This window comes from Xiphophorus hellerii, chromosome 19 (assembly GCF_003331165.1).
Source record: "Xiphophorus hellerii strain 12219 chromosome 19, Xiphophorus_hellerii-4.1, whole genome shotgun sequence".
Taxonomy (NCBI): Eukaryota; Metazoa; Chordata; class Actinopteri; order Cyprinodontiformes; family Poeciliidae; genus Xiphophorus; species Xiphophorus hellerii.
Genome location: NC_045690.1, coordinates 12,910,271 through 12,928,947, shown reverse-complemented (window position 1 = coordinate 12,928,947; position 18,677 = coordinate 12,910,271). Strand labels below are relative to the sequence as shown.

Sequence of the window (18,677 nt, the reverse complement as noted above, 5' to 3'; positions counted from 1 at the left end):
TAAACCAAGATTTAAAAAAGCAATTTGATGGAATTGATCATTAATTACTTCTTTTAAAACCACTAGTCAGAGTGAAGCTCTGCTGTGGGATTCTTCATATTAGAGGTTTTTTTTCTTTTCACAACCATGCTTGATATAAGGGAATGTCCAAAGTCAATGACTCAATCCAATCAATCATTGACTTTGGACAATGACTGATTGTCATTGTCATTTTCCTGAATATGCTTGTTCAGGAAAATGGATTGTTGTGAAGTCAGAAACGTGATGCAATCAGCTGATTTTTCTGAGATGGCACAAAATGCGAAACGTGACTGGATTTTGTCATAACTGGGATTGAATTTGAACTCACAAGCTTTGAATCTGTCTGTGTGATAAAACTGAATTCGTTACATATTTCTTATTCAAATTTTATCTGTTTGTTTTGTAAAATACCTTGAGATGACATTTGACTAAATTGACTGAAAGTGTCTTTGAGTCTATCAACATGCTAGTCTCATTATTACAGCCATCTTGTGATGCCAAATCTCTTTTGCTCATGCCATTTCTTTGCAGAAGATAAAATTAAAAGCTAAAATATTTCCTTTGTTGTGTAAAGTTCTCAACCTATGAATGTTGATACACCAATGTCCCACATCTGCTAAAACAGTTCAGCAGTTTGAAGCTGCAGTTACTTGAGCAAACTCACCAGATCTCCACGCTACATCTTCATCTTCATTGACCAAAGGAGGCTGTGAAAATTAATTTAAATGAAAATAATTCTGCAAACTGACTGCCTGCTTCCAATCTGAGGCTTCAATTGTCGTTAATTACATAAACATGAAAATAAAGTGAAATAAACAGGCTGAAGCTAAATGTAGTCTATTTAATGTGTATGGAACATTTTGGACTTTACAGGCATTAGTGACTATTAATCTTCACTTAGTGGTGATTACACCTTAAATGTTTTAGCACGTGTATTTTCTATGTTGCACAGTGTAGGACAACACCATTAGGTCAATGTGTTATCCATTATCCAAAATATCTTACGTCTGGGTTTTACATTTTGCAGAGAAATATTTATAATGGCATGCTTAAAATTATCCAAATGACATCATCTGTGATGTTATCTTTTTGAGAATAGTTTTAAAAGCAGGCAAATGTTCTGTAAATATGTACAGTATATTTAATTTCTACGTCACTTTGTTTTGGAGAAAAATCAATGGATGTGTGTAGGAGCTTTTACTAACTCGGTCGTGACTCAACACATCATGTTTTGTTTTGTTTTTTTTAAACATATGCTAAGGTCCACTAATCTTCTTATTGGTTTGAGGTTTTTTTTTTTCCTCTCCAACTCTGAATAGCTTAACAAAAATGTGCCTCAGTAATGGATGGTCATATCCTCATCCATCGGCCTCCTCCCACTAGCTATGACTTGAAATAGGCCATCAAGTGGCTAATGAACTGATAAGCCCTCTGTGTCCTGTGGGGCTTATGAACATCATAAGCCAAATGTTTGGGCATATTTGGAGAGACTGTTTTTTTCATTTGCTAAGTGTAGAAGTGTTTCCAAAGGATCTTGCCTCCTCAGTTGCATGCATATTCCCATAAATAACTGCATGTTGTAAAAAGGAAACCCTAAGACACCCAGAGTTTTTTCTCTTTCAGGATATGTTGTTACTTCTGTGACTGTGTGGCCCCTGTGCTTCATCAGACCTCCAGCTAGTCAAGCTGCTGGTATCATTATCAGTTCTGGATCTGTGTAAATCCGTGGATTTGTGTGAGCAGTCTGAGAAATTAAAATAACATGCTTTTTACAGCGCTTACTTCAAATCTCTTTAGACTTCATTTTTTTAAACATCTAAATCTGTTATTATGTAGGCTGCACAAAACCCTTTTAATGTAATCTTTGACAAGATTATCAGATTCATTGATGATGTCACAAACTTAAATAATTTAAATAAAAAATGTTGACTAAGCCTGGATAAGCACATTCAAGGGGATACTGCAGGATTAGAATATTATTTTTTTAATATTATTTCCTATGAGTTATTGGCACATATTACATATCATCATCCTGTTTCTTTTATTGATATTTTATCAGACTGTTTATTCCTTAAAGCACATTAAAGTAGGCTAGTGGAGCAGCTTTGAGATTGATGAGTTCATTTTGATCTAATTGAGCTTGTTTTAATTGATAGCATTTAAATTAATTTCTCTCATTTCAACAAGCCGTCCCAGATTACTTCAAATGTTTAATCAAATATTTTCAACTTGTGTTTTAGCAGAAAATTATTTTTCTGTTTCTTAAGGGTTTTTATTACAGCTCAGAAGGAAAAAAAAACTTTGCACCTGCTAGATCTTGCAAGCTATCCCCATTTAAACATTACGCTCCATCTTGTGCTTCTGCTTTCCTTCATCTTGTGGTTTTGATTAAAACTCATTGTGTAAATGAAGCATGTTTGAAGGCTGGATTATCAATCATTTTAACTTATAGACTCTGAAAACATTAGACCTTCTTATAACCAGCATGGTGATTTCTAACTGTGAGTGCAGTCTTATTTTAAAATGGTGAGGATGTATTTTGCAAAGTTGGCCTAATGGGTCCACTTCGAGATTAGCCCACCATCTACGTTCAGATTTTCCTTGCATTACCTTTTTTTTAATAGCATGCAAATAGAAAATTAAAGAAAAATCATAATCAATTGGAACAGTATTGGTGCAAACTATCACCAATTTAGCTTATTAGATTAGACTGGAGTTATGACTGTTAGCATAACTCTCAAGCTTTTAAGGTTTTTCTTTGAATGTCTGTTACTAGTGCATATGTTACCCTATCTTGTCTTGAGCACTTGCGATGTTTGCTTATCATTCTGGCCGGCTTGTAAATGTTTATGGAAATGTTGTAAATGTTGGTTTATTATTATTTTGATTAATATTTTTAGTGGGAATTTGTGGATCTTGCATGTTCAAAAATGATTTAAAAGGAGAGCTAAATCCAGATAGAGTTAATCACACTTTGCATCTTCAGATTTTTTTTGTGTGTGCTGAAGTGTTTTCCTGTTTTTCCACGTTTCTTAGTCTGAAGGGTGACATTTAAAAGCGACCCTACAGTCTATTATTTAACACTTTTCTTCTTCCTGGAATTTGTATAGAGGGGTTGTTGACACTGCACAGACGTGATCTCATGAATATGCAGACCTCTCTCAGTCTAACCTATTGTTTTCAAATTCAATAGTTTCATTGTTTAGCGCCATAACGGTGCATATCTGTGCACTTTAAAACGTAGACTTGAGTTGTTACAATTATATGGTTGATTGTTGCGCATTAACTGAGAAAAAAAGTAGTACAAATTAGTGGGACAACACCTGAAAATAATCTACTATACCCTTTGGTATAGGTCACACCGGCTGTTGCATATTTAGCCCTTTTTTTTGGCACACACAACTACACACTCCTTTTTTTCCTGACCACGCAGGGGTGGAATCAGAGTGTATTTTTTTAACGATGATTATTTCAAGAAACGCTTTTAATTAGCGGAGACTCCAATGAAAGAGAGATTACTGGCAAAGTCAAGGATGCTAATTGAATGCTGGACTTCTGACAATTAGCGCACTGCAGTGTTGTGCAGACTCATTACGGATTCCAAACCCAGACGGACTTTATAGTCTGAAGTATGGACTCGAGAGCAACAGAGAAAAGAACAAACTCAGTTGGAGTAGCAAATGTTTCTCACCAATGCAACACAACAAATATCATCCAGGTACCTTTGTGTGTCTGAATAAAGTGGCGGAACGTATTTTACATGAAAAGTTAATAGAGACCACTCAATATAGGAATTTAATTACTCTTGTTTGGAGAAGCAATAAAAATCTTCAGGTAGCACATTGAAACCTAAAGCCGTAACGGAATTTAACTGTTTTATTACAGGGTAACTTTGAGATGAAAGATATACAGTACAGACCAAAAGTTTGGACACAACTGTGTGTCCAAACTTTTGGTCTGTACTCAATACAGACCAAAAGTTTGGACACACTTTCTAATTGAATTCAATGAGAAGGTGTGTCCAAACTTTTGGTCTGTATTGTATATCTTTCATCTCAAAGTTACCCTGTAATAAAACAGTTATATTCCGTTACGGCTTTAGGTTTTAATGTGCTACCTGAAGATTTTTATTGTTTCTCCAAACAAGAGTATTTAAATTCCTATATTGAGTGGTCTCTGTACTGTATATATTAGCATATATAGTAAAATATATGAATTTTTAGCTCCTTCAAAGAATGCAGTGTCCAGTATTTTCAAATACAGCCCATCTTTTATGTTTTGCTCCAAGTATCATTTTGTATCACTTGAAAGTTTAATTTTTGCTCTTTCAAGAGACATGGCTTATTTTGACATGATCTAGTTTAAAAAATTATGGTTAATTACCCAACTTTACTACCATATTGTTCATATGTAATAAGATGGGAATGGGATGATTAAGGCGGGGAAATAAGCGTCGGACATTTAAAAGTGGTTTTACACTGAAAAAAACAAAAAAATATTTGATGACAATTAATTAATTAATTAATACCGCATTTCTTGTTTGAGAAGTGAATGTCTCCTTTTGAGATGAACCATCGTGTTTTATATTATGGATGCTCTTGGATATTTCTGTAAATTCTCCTTGCTTACACTGGCCTATGATAACCATTATTTTGTTCTTCGTAAGTTCAAAGCACACTCTTTGAATAAGAACATTATGTTCCTCACGATACTCCTGAAAATATATCTAATGCTACCCGGTAAAATTTCCAGATAAAAACGTGAGCATTTCAACAAGTTGTCATAGTACAAAAGGTCCCTGGAGATTTATTTTAAAAAGATTACACGGCAGTTTGGATGAAAGATATAAAAGAATAAGAAAAGACTAAAGGATTATGTACAGGACTGTTTGTGCTGATGAAAGCCTGTTATTTTAATTAAAACGTTAAATGGAAGTTCATCAACCTTAGAATCTACAATGTAGCTAAAATATTTTTTTCACTCTAATTTGCAATATATTACAAATAAATCATGACAAGCCTTTTTTTGGATGAGAAGTCCTTCTGTTTTTTTTTTTTTCATTTTTATGTAGTTTATATGTGAAAAATAAAATTGTGGATTAGATTCTGGACTTTATGTTTGCCAGCGGCCCTGGTTTAACTTCACTCTGCCTCCCGGGATGATTCATTCGACTTTCAATCATAATAACAAAAAATACTAATGAAAGTAATATGTTGCGTTTTGTTGGTTAAATTGATAAATGCCTTTTTAGTTCACGCATCCTAGCAGTGAAGGTGACGAGCAAATTAAACTACAAATCAGCTTTGAAATAAACGCCTCTTTGCCCCATGCTGTAACATGTAATTATTTCAGATGTGTTGGATCAAGAGGTTATAAAATATGCATGAGAAAACAGAGCTCGGTTGAAACTGACAAGTGTAATTATTACTCACTTGGATGGCAATTACTGGCCCAATTAAAGCGAAACTGTGCATTTAAACCAACAAAACGGCGACCTACTTCCGTTCCCCCCAGAAAATATATCAAATATCTCAACAGCATAATAAAAGCTGAACAGTCCTTGTGACTCAAACCTGCTTGGAAAAGTATCCACAGCTGTTTCTTTTTTTTCCCCACACACGCATTCACACGCACACACATACACACACATGTATTTTTGGTAGAAGAGTAAGCCCACAGGATCTTTATTCATGTCTTTTCAGCGGTGAGGTCACACTCTCTTTGGGGGACCGAGAGAAGGATCCACAATCAGATCAGTAGAGGGGTGGGGGGAGCAAGCAGCTGAGAGTCTTTTCCAGTATGGCCTAACCCTCCATAATGTGCCTGCAGAAAACAAAAATCTCGTCTCTGTGTCACTTTGAATTTTACTTTTAGCTCAGTTTTTGTCCCAAAAAAGTTAAAAATCTATTAAAATCACAGCAGAGAGTCTGATGCGAGAGGGGGCTCACAAATTGCATACAATACAACAGATCACAGTTTCGAAGGCTATAGCACAGATAAAAAAAACACCTATGTACCATTTATTTAAGACGCACACTGATTGTCTCTTAGAAACTACATATTGATTCCTTATAAACACTTTTTCTTAAATAAAGTAGTGCATCCATGTCCACACAGTATCCTCATGTCTCTCTGCCAGCAGGTTCATTTTTTTAAAGAGGTCTGCACTTCAGCAGGACTCACTGAAGTTTTAGTTCCGTGGCTGCGGTTGTCCTCAACAGGTGTTTTTACGCACAGAGGCACGCAATGATAGAGGTGGATGAGGGGCTACAAGTTGTGAATGAAAGGGGGAAAATCTATATGCCAGTGCTAAAATAAATTAAACCTCTCCTTTAGGAGTACCGAAGACCACCGGGATAAAAAAAAGGAGAGCGCAGCCAGGCTCAACCAGTCTGATGTTGAGTTTTATTGAAGGATGGCTGAACTGCGTCTCATGTGATCGTCACTGCTCTGTTCACAGGACCTGGAATTTCCATGAGGATGTTTGATCCTTATAATCCAAGCAATCGGCATTGAAATTCAGCTTCCATGACGCCGCTTGGTCCTTATAATCCAAGCAGTCTGCCGTGGAGTTGAAGCCCAGGCCGGACGTCCCGTAGCCCTGGGTGGAGAGGGACGCCGGAGACTGGTTCAGATGGCTTGTGACGGCGTTCGTGCTCATCGGGCTGAGAGTCGAGCCGGGCCCCGACAGCTGGTGGTGCATTGGAGTGAGGTAAGAGCTGCAGTCCATGCCCCCGAAGTAGGACGTCGACCCGGCGTAGCCTTGGCTGTAGCCCGAGGCCTGAGTGTAGGTCATGGGGTAGGACCGCTGCATGCAGGAAGAGGAGGTAGACAGGGGGTCCGAGAGAGGAGAAATAGACGCGGGGCTCCAAATGGACACCGGGGCGGTGCTGGTGGGGATGGCGGGGACTGTGGTGGTGCTAGTGGGGGGCGTGAACTGGCCGCTGGCCCCGCTCTCCGAGCTCACCTCCCTGGTTGGGGAACTTTTCTTTTTTGGGGGTCGCACCTTGTTTTGTCCGCCGTTCTGTTGTTGTTGCTGCTGCTGGCGACACTTGGCCCGCCGGTTCTTAAACCAAACCTTTAGAAGTAACATAGAAAAGGAAATTATAATTAAAAATAGAAAAAAAAGGAAAAAGATTTTATTCACATGTTGGTGATCCCACCTAAAACTGTTGTAAAAGTAGACAACGGTTTATGCTTTGACTAAATTTAGTTTGATAAACATTGCAGGTATCTTCCTATTTCCTTGTTTCTTTTTTATTTCTAAATAATAAATCTGTGCTTTGTTTTCCGTATAAGATATATAAATGCGAATTAATAAAAAATAAAAATGGAGCTAAATTATACATTTTCCCAAATGCAGTGGAAGAACAAAAATAAAAAAAATTATGTAGCCAACAGATAGTTTTGGCTTCATAATTTATAACATGACACATTATAAACTTTGCAACTCTATATCAAACTTATAATTGTATATTTCCTACAGAGATTAAACTGAAATTAAGTTAATTAAATCATTAAAAAAGAAGAGTACAATACAATACAATTATTTTCCCTAAAAACAAGTAAAACACAAAATCTTGTTCTCTACAATGATAAGATAGACATAAATAAATGTTAGTCTTGCTACATATTAATCATAAATCAACACATCTATTGCCCAATTTAGAATACATGTCACTAAAATTTAAATTTCATCCCTTGTGTTTATGTTATAGGATGTCAAATGAATACAAATTATTATTTTTAATTATCCCTAACAGTTATTCGCAGACATTTACAGAATGTGTTACCTTAAATATGGCAGAGTAGCTTGTTATTGAAAACAATTATGAAATACCGTAAAAAAATTTCTTCCATCTTATATTCGTTTGTTAGCTCACCTGTACTCTGGACTCAGGTAAGTTGATTTTCAGCGCCACTTCTTCGCGCATGAATATGTCCGGGTACCTGGTTTTGGCGAACAACGCCTCCAAAACGTCGAGCTGTGCGCGCGTAAAAGTAGTCCTTTCTCGCCTTTGTTTTCGTGGCGTGGCTGCAGCAAAACAGAAATATTAATTAACTGAACCTTCTTTACTGATGTGAATAAGATAGATGATACCCAACTAAAAAATTAATTTGCGACTGAAATAATCTAAACGCACATTTTGTTTTTGTGTGCGTAATTACGCACAAACCTTTCATCTTGAGTGCAAGATGAAAGAGTAGATAATTATATCTAATAAAGTAGATAATTATTTCAAATAGAGTAGATAATTATTTTTTTAAATATTTAAATTTTAAAATGTAAATAAGGTAATTCTGTATTAGTAAATACAGAATTACTAATTTTCTAAATAGAAAATAATAAAATGTAGATTTAATATTGAAGTATTCAGTTTTCAGAATCAACCAATTTGTCAAACAGGAGGAAAAAAATACATATTGGGTGCATTATTATTGTTTACGTCAGACTGATTTAATTGTTTTGAAGGGAAAAAGTGCATTTGAAGAAAACTTGCATTATTTAAGTTATTTCTCAGGGGAAAAAAAACGAATCCCACCTGGATAACCCACTGATGGATGCAAAAGGTCCATCCCGGAGGTTGTTAAGCTCAGGCCATTGACAGTGTAAGGTGGTTGCTTTAGATACGACATCATGCTAATGTTTGTCTGAGGGCTGAAGTTGGAGAAAATTTTGAAAACTGATGTCGCTCCGAAGGCGCCCCTCGTGTTCTCTTTGATCTCCGTGGGCTCCGTGTTACACCGGATACCTGTTCCAAAATAACAGAGAGCAGATGTGAGTTTTTTTCCCCCCCTGCACGTATATTAGCTCAGTTTACACCGTGTTGGTTGTCCAAAGACCCACGTCGCTTCTCACAAAACTTCCAACGCGCCTCCAGCTGCCCCTACCACTATACGACCCCCGCGGCCCTCTCAGATGAAGGCAAACAAAGCACGGGCATCAGAGCTGCAACAAGTCACTTAGAAATTTAATTAAACTCGTTATTGCTTGTTTAGTTAAGTGAAAAACTGGAAGTTGATTATGGCTGAAACGAATATCTCTTTGTTTTAAATTCATGTAAACAAATTATATAGACGCATCCACAGAAAAGAAAAAGAAGCAGGGTTCGCTTTAAATGAAAAACTTTTTGTTTTTCGATTTCTGACAATTTTCAACACAAGCTCTGCATTTAAATTGGGTTAATCCACAGACAAAAAGAGCACATATGCCTCCTCAGTGAACATGTGACTGTGGCGGCTCTTAAATCCGCGCTGTGACGTTGTGTAGTAAACGCGATCGTTGTCACTTCGACTCCAGTGACCCTCCGCCACCCGCTATCCCCACTGTGCCTCTTGATTAGTTGCATCTTCTCCCTCTCCATCCAACGGTTTTAACCCCCTCATCCCAATCTGTCACACTTAAACACACACCAGCCCGTCAACCAGTTGCTCTCCTACACTCGCTCGATAATAATAATTACCCGCTCGTCCAACGAATAATTATGATAAATGTAGCGCTGCTGATGAATTAAGGTGGTAATTCAAGTGGCAGCCAGCTTGAGGTTCTGCAGGCTCGAAAAAAAAGAGCCTGAAAATTAAACACAGTTTGATTTTAAGATTAATGTATGTTCTGCCCCCCGCCCCCCCTCGTTCTATCTAACTTAAATTAAAATTGCTAACTTCTCATCCACGTGCTTTCGGTAAAGAAGCAGGTTGAAGATATTAAAAGTGACATGTTGGTTTATTGGCTGCTGAATTATTTATTTCTGCAGTCACAGGAGGCGCAAGAGGCCCCGGAATTATTTTTCCTTAAATTTACTATCATCAATATTGTTGTTTCCAGTAGATTAGTCTTCCATTTTTATTTTGTTTATGTTAAAATCTTTACGAACAATAACTGTGATTATCTTATGTTTTCAAAATAGGAACTTTGCTTAGCAGAGATGCCACGAAAAAATGGTGCAAAATAAAACAAATTAATAAATAAAATAAAATTAATAATAAAAAGCTAAAATGAAAAACAAAATGAAAATCGATTTCAGGAATAAAATAACAGTTAAATACATTTTTGACTTAAAAGCTTCAGCCCTATGGTTTCTTTTCAGCTGAAGGTGGCTCCATAGTGTAGTTTCATTTGTTTTGATCGACGATTCCTGGGTGTGCTTTATGCTTCTTCTTCTTCTTCTTCTCTAACCTGACCTAAAATACTGTTGCTAAAAACAAAACAAAACAAAAAATAAATATCAAACGAAAGAAAAAAGTAAGTGTCGTACTGCACTGACCTTTTTAATTAATCATTATTTATTTGGGATAATAATAATAATAATAATAATAATAATAATAATAATAATAATAATAATAATAATAATAATAATAATAATAATAATAACAACAACTTACCCTGGCATTTAGGTGTAGAATTGGCTTCTTTTTCTTGCTTCCTCTGTTTGAAGGAAATACCAAAAAATTTAATAAAAAAAACCGCGCAGAAGTCAACGAATCCGATTCACAAAATCTCCAAAAACCAAGCAGGAGCAACCTCCTTCAGCCAGCTGATGAGAACAACAGCACAGATAAAAGTTGAGCGATGAGCGCAGCATCGGGCTCTGAAATGACGCTAAAGGCGGCGGTGGAGCTGCGGAGGAGGCTGCGTGTGCGCCTTTAGGATTTGTTCAGACTGAAGTGGTTTGAGTTAGATTTTGTACAAACCGCCAGCCAATGGGGAGCCCGCAGAACTGAGCTGAGGTCCTTCTCTGTCTCCGTCTCTCACACTGGTGGGAAGCCCCGCCACCCCTCCTCCCATTTCCCCCCGCCACTTTTTTTCTTTTCTTTTCTTTTTTTTTTTTCGGGGAACAAACGTCTCCAGCTACTTTTTTTTTTTTTGACGCACGGTCCTCAGCCAATGGCAGCGAGAGTACGACTGACAGCATCCCCATCTCACCGCAGAGAGGCTGCGCTGATGGGAAGTAAACTGTATGCCGGTGGATGATGACACCAGACTTTATTAATGTTTATTCATTCTTCTACCGCAAGTTATTTTATATCATGAAGAGAAAGAGGAGAGAAACCCTTCATATAAAGACTGACAATGAAGGGTTTCCAACAAATAGAGCAGAAAGTGACATTTTGTGCAGATGCATCGATCAGACGCAGTCTTATTGCTGTTTGAAAAAAAATATCTGATTCAACAGAAGGCTGAAAATGTGTTTTTTTTTTATTTCATCAAAAAATAAGTTTTAAATAAAAGAGGGACTAATCTGAAGGGTAAAAAAGGAGGAGGGGGGCTCTACTGCAGGGCTCTCACATTCCAGTGCGTCGCAGAAAAAAAGGGGGGATTTAGAGCGACTTATTTCCTTTAAATTGTCCTCCGGTCCGCAGAGCCAGCCAGTCTGAGGATCTTGCAGGCCTGCACCGAAATGCACCGAAATGGATCAGACCGAGGAGCCGGTGGGGTTTCATCTGGGTTGGATATCCAAGTGAGGACAAACGATGGAAGAAGACGAAGAAAGGGACCCGCCTGAATCACTTGATGTTACCTTATTTATTAAGGTAGGCCTCTTTAGTAATAATAATAATAATAATAATAATAATAATAATAATAATAATAATAATAATAATAATAATAATAATAATAATAATAATAATCGTGGTTAATTATCCTGACTGTCTAGAACAGATGTTATATTTTGAGCACCAACAGTCTCTGAGGGACAAAGAAAATCCTCCTTTGCGTCACTTACGTTTTTGAACCTGTGTGCCCATCTCAAAATAACATGCTGAGGGTTTTTGTCACGGCTTGGTAAATGTATCATCCTTAAGAGGCTTTTTCTAACACCTACACACACCATCTCTTTCTCACACACACACACACACACACACACACATACACACCCTCTCTCTCTCTCTCTCTCTCTTACACACAAACACACACACACTCGCTCTCTCTGCAGCGCCTGCACGGACACACCCGCTCCCTTCAAACAGATTTGAATATTGATTTAGATTTATAAACACAGGCAGAGCGTGGATTTTTTTTTTTTTTTACTCATTTGTCATTTGCATCCCTCTCCTTCTCTCTCCCTCTCTCTTTTTCTCCCTCTTCCTGCGTGGCTCGTGTGGAAAGGGCCAGAGTCAAAGGTGTCGTGACAGCTGGGAGGAATGCTTTTCACCCAGAGCTGCATACAACGCAGCTCACACACCCAGGACAAACTTCATAAAGTCAGTGACATTTCTTTTGACAGATTTCGATCGGAGGAGGTGCTTTACATGGATCCAGAAGTTGGATTTGTCTTGGACCTGAGAAGCAGAGAAAAGTTTTGCTGTTGGGAAAAGTTGCACCACAGGCAGGTATAGGAGTCTTTACCTTTCTATGCATTTCTTTTATTGTATCTTTTTCAAAATTATTAATGACTTCAACAAAAGCAAAATTTTTAATTTGCCATTAATTTGGTAATTTGGATATAGTGTTGAAATTTACATTGCAGCAACAGTAAATGGAATACAGACTGATACAACAATTAAAAAACGATAACCAAAATAAGAAAAAAAAAACATGCAGTTGTTTAGTAATTGGTAAAATATACACTAAATTGTGGAAGTGACGTAGGGGTTCATTTTGTTTGATTTGTTGAAGAATATAGACAGATGCTGTTTGTTGCCCAAGTCGTAATATAATATTTAATCATTTCCTCTAAAATTATTTTGACAATGTGAAGTATTTTTTTGAAAAAGTGTATATTTTCTAAAATTGTATTTGATTTTTAAACATATCTGGAAATTCAAACACAGCAAAAAGAGGAAAACAAATATACCCAACTTTATCGGCGACAGTGTGGGCTGCATCCAGCGAATATAAAAACACTGCACTGTAAAAATGCTAAATATTATTTATTCTTGAAATAATATTAACCACAAATTTTACTTGGCTCACAGCTTTTCTTTTCATAACTTTTTGTAACTTTCCACACATGGATGACGTTTCAGTCAGAACGCACATATTTAACTCTTTTAAATCACTTTATAAACTCGTGATGTCTGAAACAACTAGGAAATATATTTTTTATTTTAATATAAAAATACATTCTTTAAGCAGAATGCCTTCTTCCGGGCCGCTTCATTATAGCAGCTGCATGGTAATGGATCCTAATGCGAGACGTTTTCAAACTGCAGCGTGGAGAATGATGATGTCTGATGCTGTTATCTGCCGCATCTCACCGTTTAAAATCGCTAAATAAATTATTAAAGTGCAAAGCGAGGCCCCTCCGCGGGGACTTTGTATCTTAAAAGGACGTTTAAAGGGAGAAGCGGCGGAGCGCCTGCGGCGGGCTGCGCTCCCACTGACTCCCGGCTAATTGACGACGAGCGGCTTTTATCTCCGCCTGCGCTGCGCTCAACCTGAGGGCGAGGATTTTTTTTTTTCCACCGGGCCCGCTCCAACCTGTGATTTCCGCCTGTTAATACGCGGCCACGCATCTTTGGAAACGCACCGCGCAGGCTTGCCTGTTTGACCTCCTGTTTGATAGTCTTGAAAGAAAAAAAAACAACAAAACAAACAAAAAAACCCCATCGCATTTTCAGATTGGGTAATTGCAGGCAGACAGCCCCCTTCTCCCTCTCTTTGCTCTGTGCGTCAGTAGAAGTAATCAGCACTTTGTGGAATAATTAGATGTGTAGTTTTAAAATTAAATAAGGAAAATACCTCTCCATCTTGAAAGTAGTGCATTAATCTAAATTTTCCTGTATACAAAAAATAAAAAATCTAACATCCTGCTTTTTTTATTACCTCCCAGGCAGCTTTCATCTCTTTCAACTCTTTTCTCCCAGCCCTAACAGATATTCGCATGGCTGCCTATGAGGAATGTGTTGGTTCAATATATTATAATCTTAAAAAAAAAAACAACAGCAACAAAAAAAAAAAAAAAAAAAAAAAAAAAACTAACAAAGCATTTATATAATCATAATAATCATGATTTGGACATTTTTTCCTTCTGTTACTGTTTAATTTAGAGTCATATTTGTGGAATTTATTAGAGTATCTTAGATGCTCAGAGGAAAAAGAGATAGACAGACAGACAGATAGATGCTTTTTAATCCCATTAATAACGTTAATTGGTTAATTTGTAACTGTAACATGCCACAAGACTGTGTGCAAGAGCAAATATAGCTGCATTATGCATTAACAGTAATGGTATGTACAGGAGTGAAAGTATGTGTGGGTTATCATGCTTATTAGTAGTAAAAAAAAAAAAGTGTTGATTGTCTCCAAAAACCTCAATTCATATATATTTTTCAAAATTCTTAAAATTTAGATCGCTTATATGTTTACCTACCAACTGATTTAATGCAGATGTAGAATAAGAGACAGAATCTTGTCTAAACTTATATTTTTAATCAGCCTTCAAAGTTTGATGGATAAATTGAACTGTTGCTTTAAATAATTCTTTTAAAGGTCCAATAAAGAGTTTATCCTGCTGAGTTACCTTATCTTAAAGAAGCTGAACCTTTGTGTAATGTAACATGTAAGTGACCCCAGAGGTCATCAGCACGCACCAACCCCCCTCCCCAAGGATTAATGGGGTAAAAAACCCTTTTCAGAGTTTACTGGCACAGCCGAGTGCAGGCATCCAGGATACAGACATAATGTTTTCATATAAAGTACATCAAGCATATCCACTGCTTACAATGTTCATATCTTACACTTTTTAAAAATGAAAATAATAAAAATTGGATGTTTTTCTATTAATGTCTAGGATGTGTTTAAATGTGGGGCCTATTTGTGTTTACCAAGTTCGGTTCTTCTGTTAATATGGCATACTTCTTCAATTACTGCCCTAATTGCTTGTGTTGTGTTTATGCAGGAGTTTGCAAACAAACAAGTTGAAGCAGTGAACACAGTCAACGTCCACTAGAAGTCAAGGTCAAGACGGGCTGACAGAGACAAACAAGCAGAGGGAAACTCACACTTATGAGAAACGTCTGAAGGAAGCTTTGCATGAAAACATCCCTTCAATATTCAACTTTAAAACTCTTAAACTGTTTTTTTCTGTAATTGCTTGTGACTGAAACATAATTAATTGACTGTGACTGGTTTTGCAATTAAACTTCAATGCGAAAAACCATTGTTGCTTCTATTGTTGAAGGTTTACTCTGTCCCCCTCTCTCACCATTAGTAGCCCCTCTTCCTGTGTGCTCTGAGGAGTTTGCACGGCGTGGTAAAACCTGCCCTGCAGACCGGACCTTCCCAGTCTTCAAAGCAGGAAGAACTCAATGCAAGGGGGATTTGTTCAGGCTTATTTGGTAACCTAGGATTTGAATTGGATTCTTGGAGGCATTCACGACACATTTGAAAAATGTTACATTGTGCGATTTTGTGTGTAATCCCCATAATAAATTTTTAGAAATGGTCACACAACTGTGAGTATTTATGATTCATCGAGAGGTTTTCTTGTCTTGCCTCTCAGGGGTGAGGTGTGTGCTGCCTGCAGGGAATTGAGGAGGGGTTGAGATGCAGTGCATTCTGTGGGTTTTAACCTTTTTCCTAAAATATTTAGTTTATTTTACCTGAATATGTGATAATGTCACAACTATCAAAGGGACCCCCTCCAAAACACGGCTACAATCCTCTTACTGGATGATATATTATTGAAAAAAACTGAACATGACAACAAATAATCCAGCAAAGAAATCAAAACCCAATTCTCATGTGTGGAAAAAGTAGAACAACAAATTAAAACAACTTTTTGTGTACAACATTACTGGACACAAAATGGAAATGACAAAGCCGAAGAAAGCCAAGAAAATAAATGAAATCTGTCAACATTCAGAGAGCAAATTAATGACTGGTTTAGTCCTAACTAATGGTCTATGAAAAGGTTTCTCGTTACCAAGGTATCACACAAATCCTTCCATGATGGGTAAAAGCAACGAGCTCTCTCAAGACTTTTGCAACCTTATTGCTGCTGAACATACTGACTGTAGTTGGTTTAGATGTATTTCTGAACATCTGAATGCTACAGTGAGCACCATTGGGACCATTATTCAGAAGGAATAAGAGCATCAATTCACCAAAGCCCAGCCACAGCGGGGACTCCTCAAAGGATTTCCTCCAAATGAGTCAAAAGAATAACAAGAAGAGTTGTCCAAGAGCCAAGATCCTCTTGCAGAGCACTCCAGAATGAACAGGTTTTCCATGAAAATACAGTAACTACTGGACTCCACCACTAAGCCTTCTATACAAACTCACTGCATAAGACTCCACTGCTGAAGCAAAAGCATGCAGAACCTTGGTGAAAGTTTGATGCAGAAAATTTTAAAAAGTCAAAAAGATTAGGAGAATATAGTCTGGTCAGAGGAGGCCAACGTTTAATTATTTGGATTTCTTGCACTAAAAATGGTTAATTGAAAAGTTTATTCTCCTAAAAATCCAGAAACATGCAGTTAACCGGGGTGTCCACAGTCTTCACAGTTCAATAAGTCAAATATGGACCAGAATTAAAACTAAGTGTATTTTGGTATCCAAACTCTTGTGGTCTGGTGTGTGTAACTCGATAAGAGCAAGAGAAATCAGGGTGTGTGTGTGTATGTACGCTGGAATCAGCACTTGTGCCTTGTCCAAAACCCACTTCGCTTTGAATGACACTTTGGCGATGCCCCCAGCTCCCGACTTCGACTTCTCAAGCGCAGTTTGCTGTCAGTGCCAGCTCTGCCAATTCCTCTCATGTCTTTAATATCTCTCTTTGGGCCTTTGGGTTTTGCCAGTGAAGGCTCCCCCTCTGACAGTTGGACATCACCGTCACATTCGGGAGACAGCGGTGGGTGTTTGCAGGGTTCCCAGCCCTCTGGGCCTGCGGGGAATCTGTGATGGCTCGCCTGTCAGCCGGCCCCTCCCCTGTAATTAGGAAAGTAAACACAGCGTCTGGCGCTGCTTGGGGGATAAGTGGGAGGGAGCAGAGGAGGGGACAGTCCGGCTCCTGTCCTGTTGCTTACTTGAGCTGTCCAGGAGCAGATTTGGACAGACAGAGCATAATTTCCATCCTGTCAAACCTCAGAGAAAAGGGATGAGAAGCAGAGAAGTTGCTAAAGGTATCCATACTCATGATTTGCTACAACAAACCTTGTTGAATTATAATGGGATTTTTAGTGATAGACTATCACAAACTGTGGAAGAAATGGCTATAAATTAAAACCTGAAAGTGTGACTTGTAATTATATTCAGCACCTACATCCTGGATGAAATTTAGTGCAACCAGTTGATTTCATCCAGACAGCTGTGCATTCATCCATCCATTTTCTTTCAGTTATCAGAAATTAGGTTCTTTGAGTAACAGGTCCAGAAGGGAAACCCAGACATCTTTCTCAGCTTCACTTATTCTGGGGGAACCCAAAGTTTTCTTCGCCCCGAAGGGAGATACATTCCCTTTATCAGGTTCCCGACTGGGACCTCCTCCCATCAGAGGAATGGGTTTCAACAAACTATTGACAGATGGAAGCCAAGTACATAAAAGCAATTTTAAAGACAAAGCATCATTTTCATTTCCTGAACAAACATTTGCTACTTTGTGTGGGTCTATCCTACAAATACATACAAGTTTGCTGTTGTTAGCTCCTTAGAATATTAAGGAACGCCATTGTTCTCTTTCATGAGTTATATCACATTAACTCATTTTCAAAGAGTAAAAAAAAAGTAAAACAGTGAACACTGTATGAATGACAACTTTCTGTCAGAGTTTGTTGTGATCTTAAGCAGTGTAGGACTCCAGCTGGTAAAATAAAAACAGGCACTCAGCCTTCCTCTCTCATTCCTTCACCTCTCTCCTGGTTGCTGGGGGGACTGGTTAGTGGCTACAGGAATGCGTTGAGGGTTGCTGTAGAGGCTGTAGCTCTGGACCTGCTTTGGAGAGGAGGTGGGGGCAATGTCCCACCCTACCCGAGCCACCGTACTCTGCCCAGGCGGGGAGGAGGGCCACGGGAATGCTGAGACCAGGAGGGGAAGAATTTCACCAGAGGACCTGCCAGAGAAATGTCATGCAGTGAGCAATGAAGAGAGCAACCTAGACAGAGAGCAGGAGGAACAGAGGTCTCAGCCAAGTGAAACGCAGCCTGTCAGTGTCATTTTAAGTTCGCAGGATACTTACTGATGATGCGCCAGTAGCTGGTGGCCTCACAGACACTGTGGCACCAATTCTGACTCAGATCTTTCTCAACCTCATCAGCGTTCAGAAAGAACAGATTCAACTTCTAATACATCTGCCTTGCTTCCTTCTCATGTCTAACCCAGAATATTGATGTGTGAGTTTTGCAATCAGATGGTGGGCATCGGTGTGAGGCACAGAGTACAAAGGGAGGCTTGGTCAAAGGCCTCAGCCCACTTGCCAAAGTCTTTATGGCACCCAGAGAGCCATGCTGCAGCATCATGGTCCACAGCATGGAAAGACATGGGGCAGATGGATGCAGTGCAGCAGCTCAACCTTCCCCCTTTTTTCTCCAAAATGTAAGTAAACAGTGGTGGGAATGGCACAGTGTGAGAGGGTCCATGGCTGAAGCAGAAAAGCTGTTGGAGGAGCATTTGGGGGGCTGGGAGAGAGAGTGGGAGTAAGAAACTGTTTGAGGTGATGGTGGAGGGGAGACTTTGGGATCCTGTAAAGACAAGGGAAAGCCAGTCCCCCCCCAAACAC

General features: G+C 38.4%; 1 protein-coding gene and 2 long non-coding RNA genes across 4 annotated transcripts; 2 read left to right on the top strand and 1 right to left on the bottom strand.

Annotated features, from left to right (window-relative positions):
• The first annotated feature begins 246 nt into the window (after positions 1-246).
• On the top strand, positions 247-5,724 carry LOC116709388 (uncharacterized). Its single transcript, XR_004336864.1, has 2 exons — positions 247-3,932; positions 4,225-5,724. It is a non-coding gene; the product is annotated as an uncharacterized LOC116709388 (long non-coding RNA).
• otx2b (orthodenticle homeobox 2b) lies at positions 5,673-10,782 on the bottom strand. Of its 2 annotated transcripts, none has more exons than XM_032547880.1 (4): positions 10,405-10,782; positions 8,565-8,774; positions 7,905-8,056; positions 5,673-7,099 (listed from the first exon to the last, which is right to left on the bottom strand). In XM_032547880.1, exons 2-4 carry the CDS (start codon positions 8,659-8,661, stop codon positions 6,476-6,478), a joined length of 873 nt encoding a protein of 290 aa, XP_032403771.1. In that variant the 5' UTR covers positions 8,662-8,774; positions 10,405-10,782; the 3' UTR covers positions 5,673-6,475. The 2 variants fall into 2 exon arrangements, with proteins under 2 accessions (XP_032403771.1, XP_032403772.1); XM_032547881.1 differs by lacking the exon at positions 10,405-10,782 and adding an exon at positions 10,069-10,173.
• A 125-nt stretch (positions 10,783-10,907) lies between these two features.
• On the top strand, positions 10,908-15,410 carry LOC116709387 (uncharacterized). The gene is made up of 3 exons (XR_004336862.1): positions 10,908-11,553; positions 12,246-12,351; positions 14,862-15,410. It is a non-coding gene; the product is annotated as an uncharacterized LOC116709387 (long non-coding RNA).
• Positions 15,411-18,677: the final 3,267 nt, after the last annotated feature.

Coding starts and splice junctions, on each gene's coding strand:
- otx2b (XM_032547880.1), bottom strand. CDS start 8,661: ATGATGTCGTATCTAAAGCAACCACCTTACACTGTCAATGGCCTGAGC. Junction 8,057..8,564: donor TCCATCAGTGGGTTATCCAG/GTGGGATTCGTT, acceptor GTTTTGCTGCAG/CCACGCCACGAAAACAAAGG. Junction 7,100..7,904: donor TACCTGAGTCCAGAGTACAG/GTGAGCTAACAA, acceptor TTACTTCTAAAG/GTTTGGTTTAAGAACCGGCG.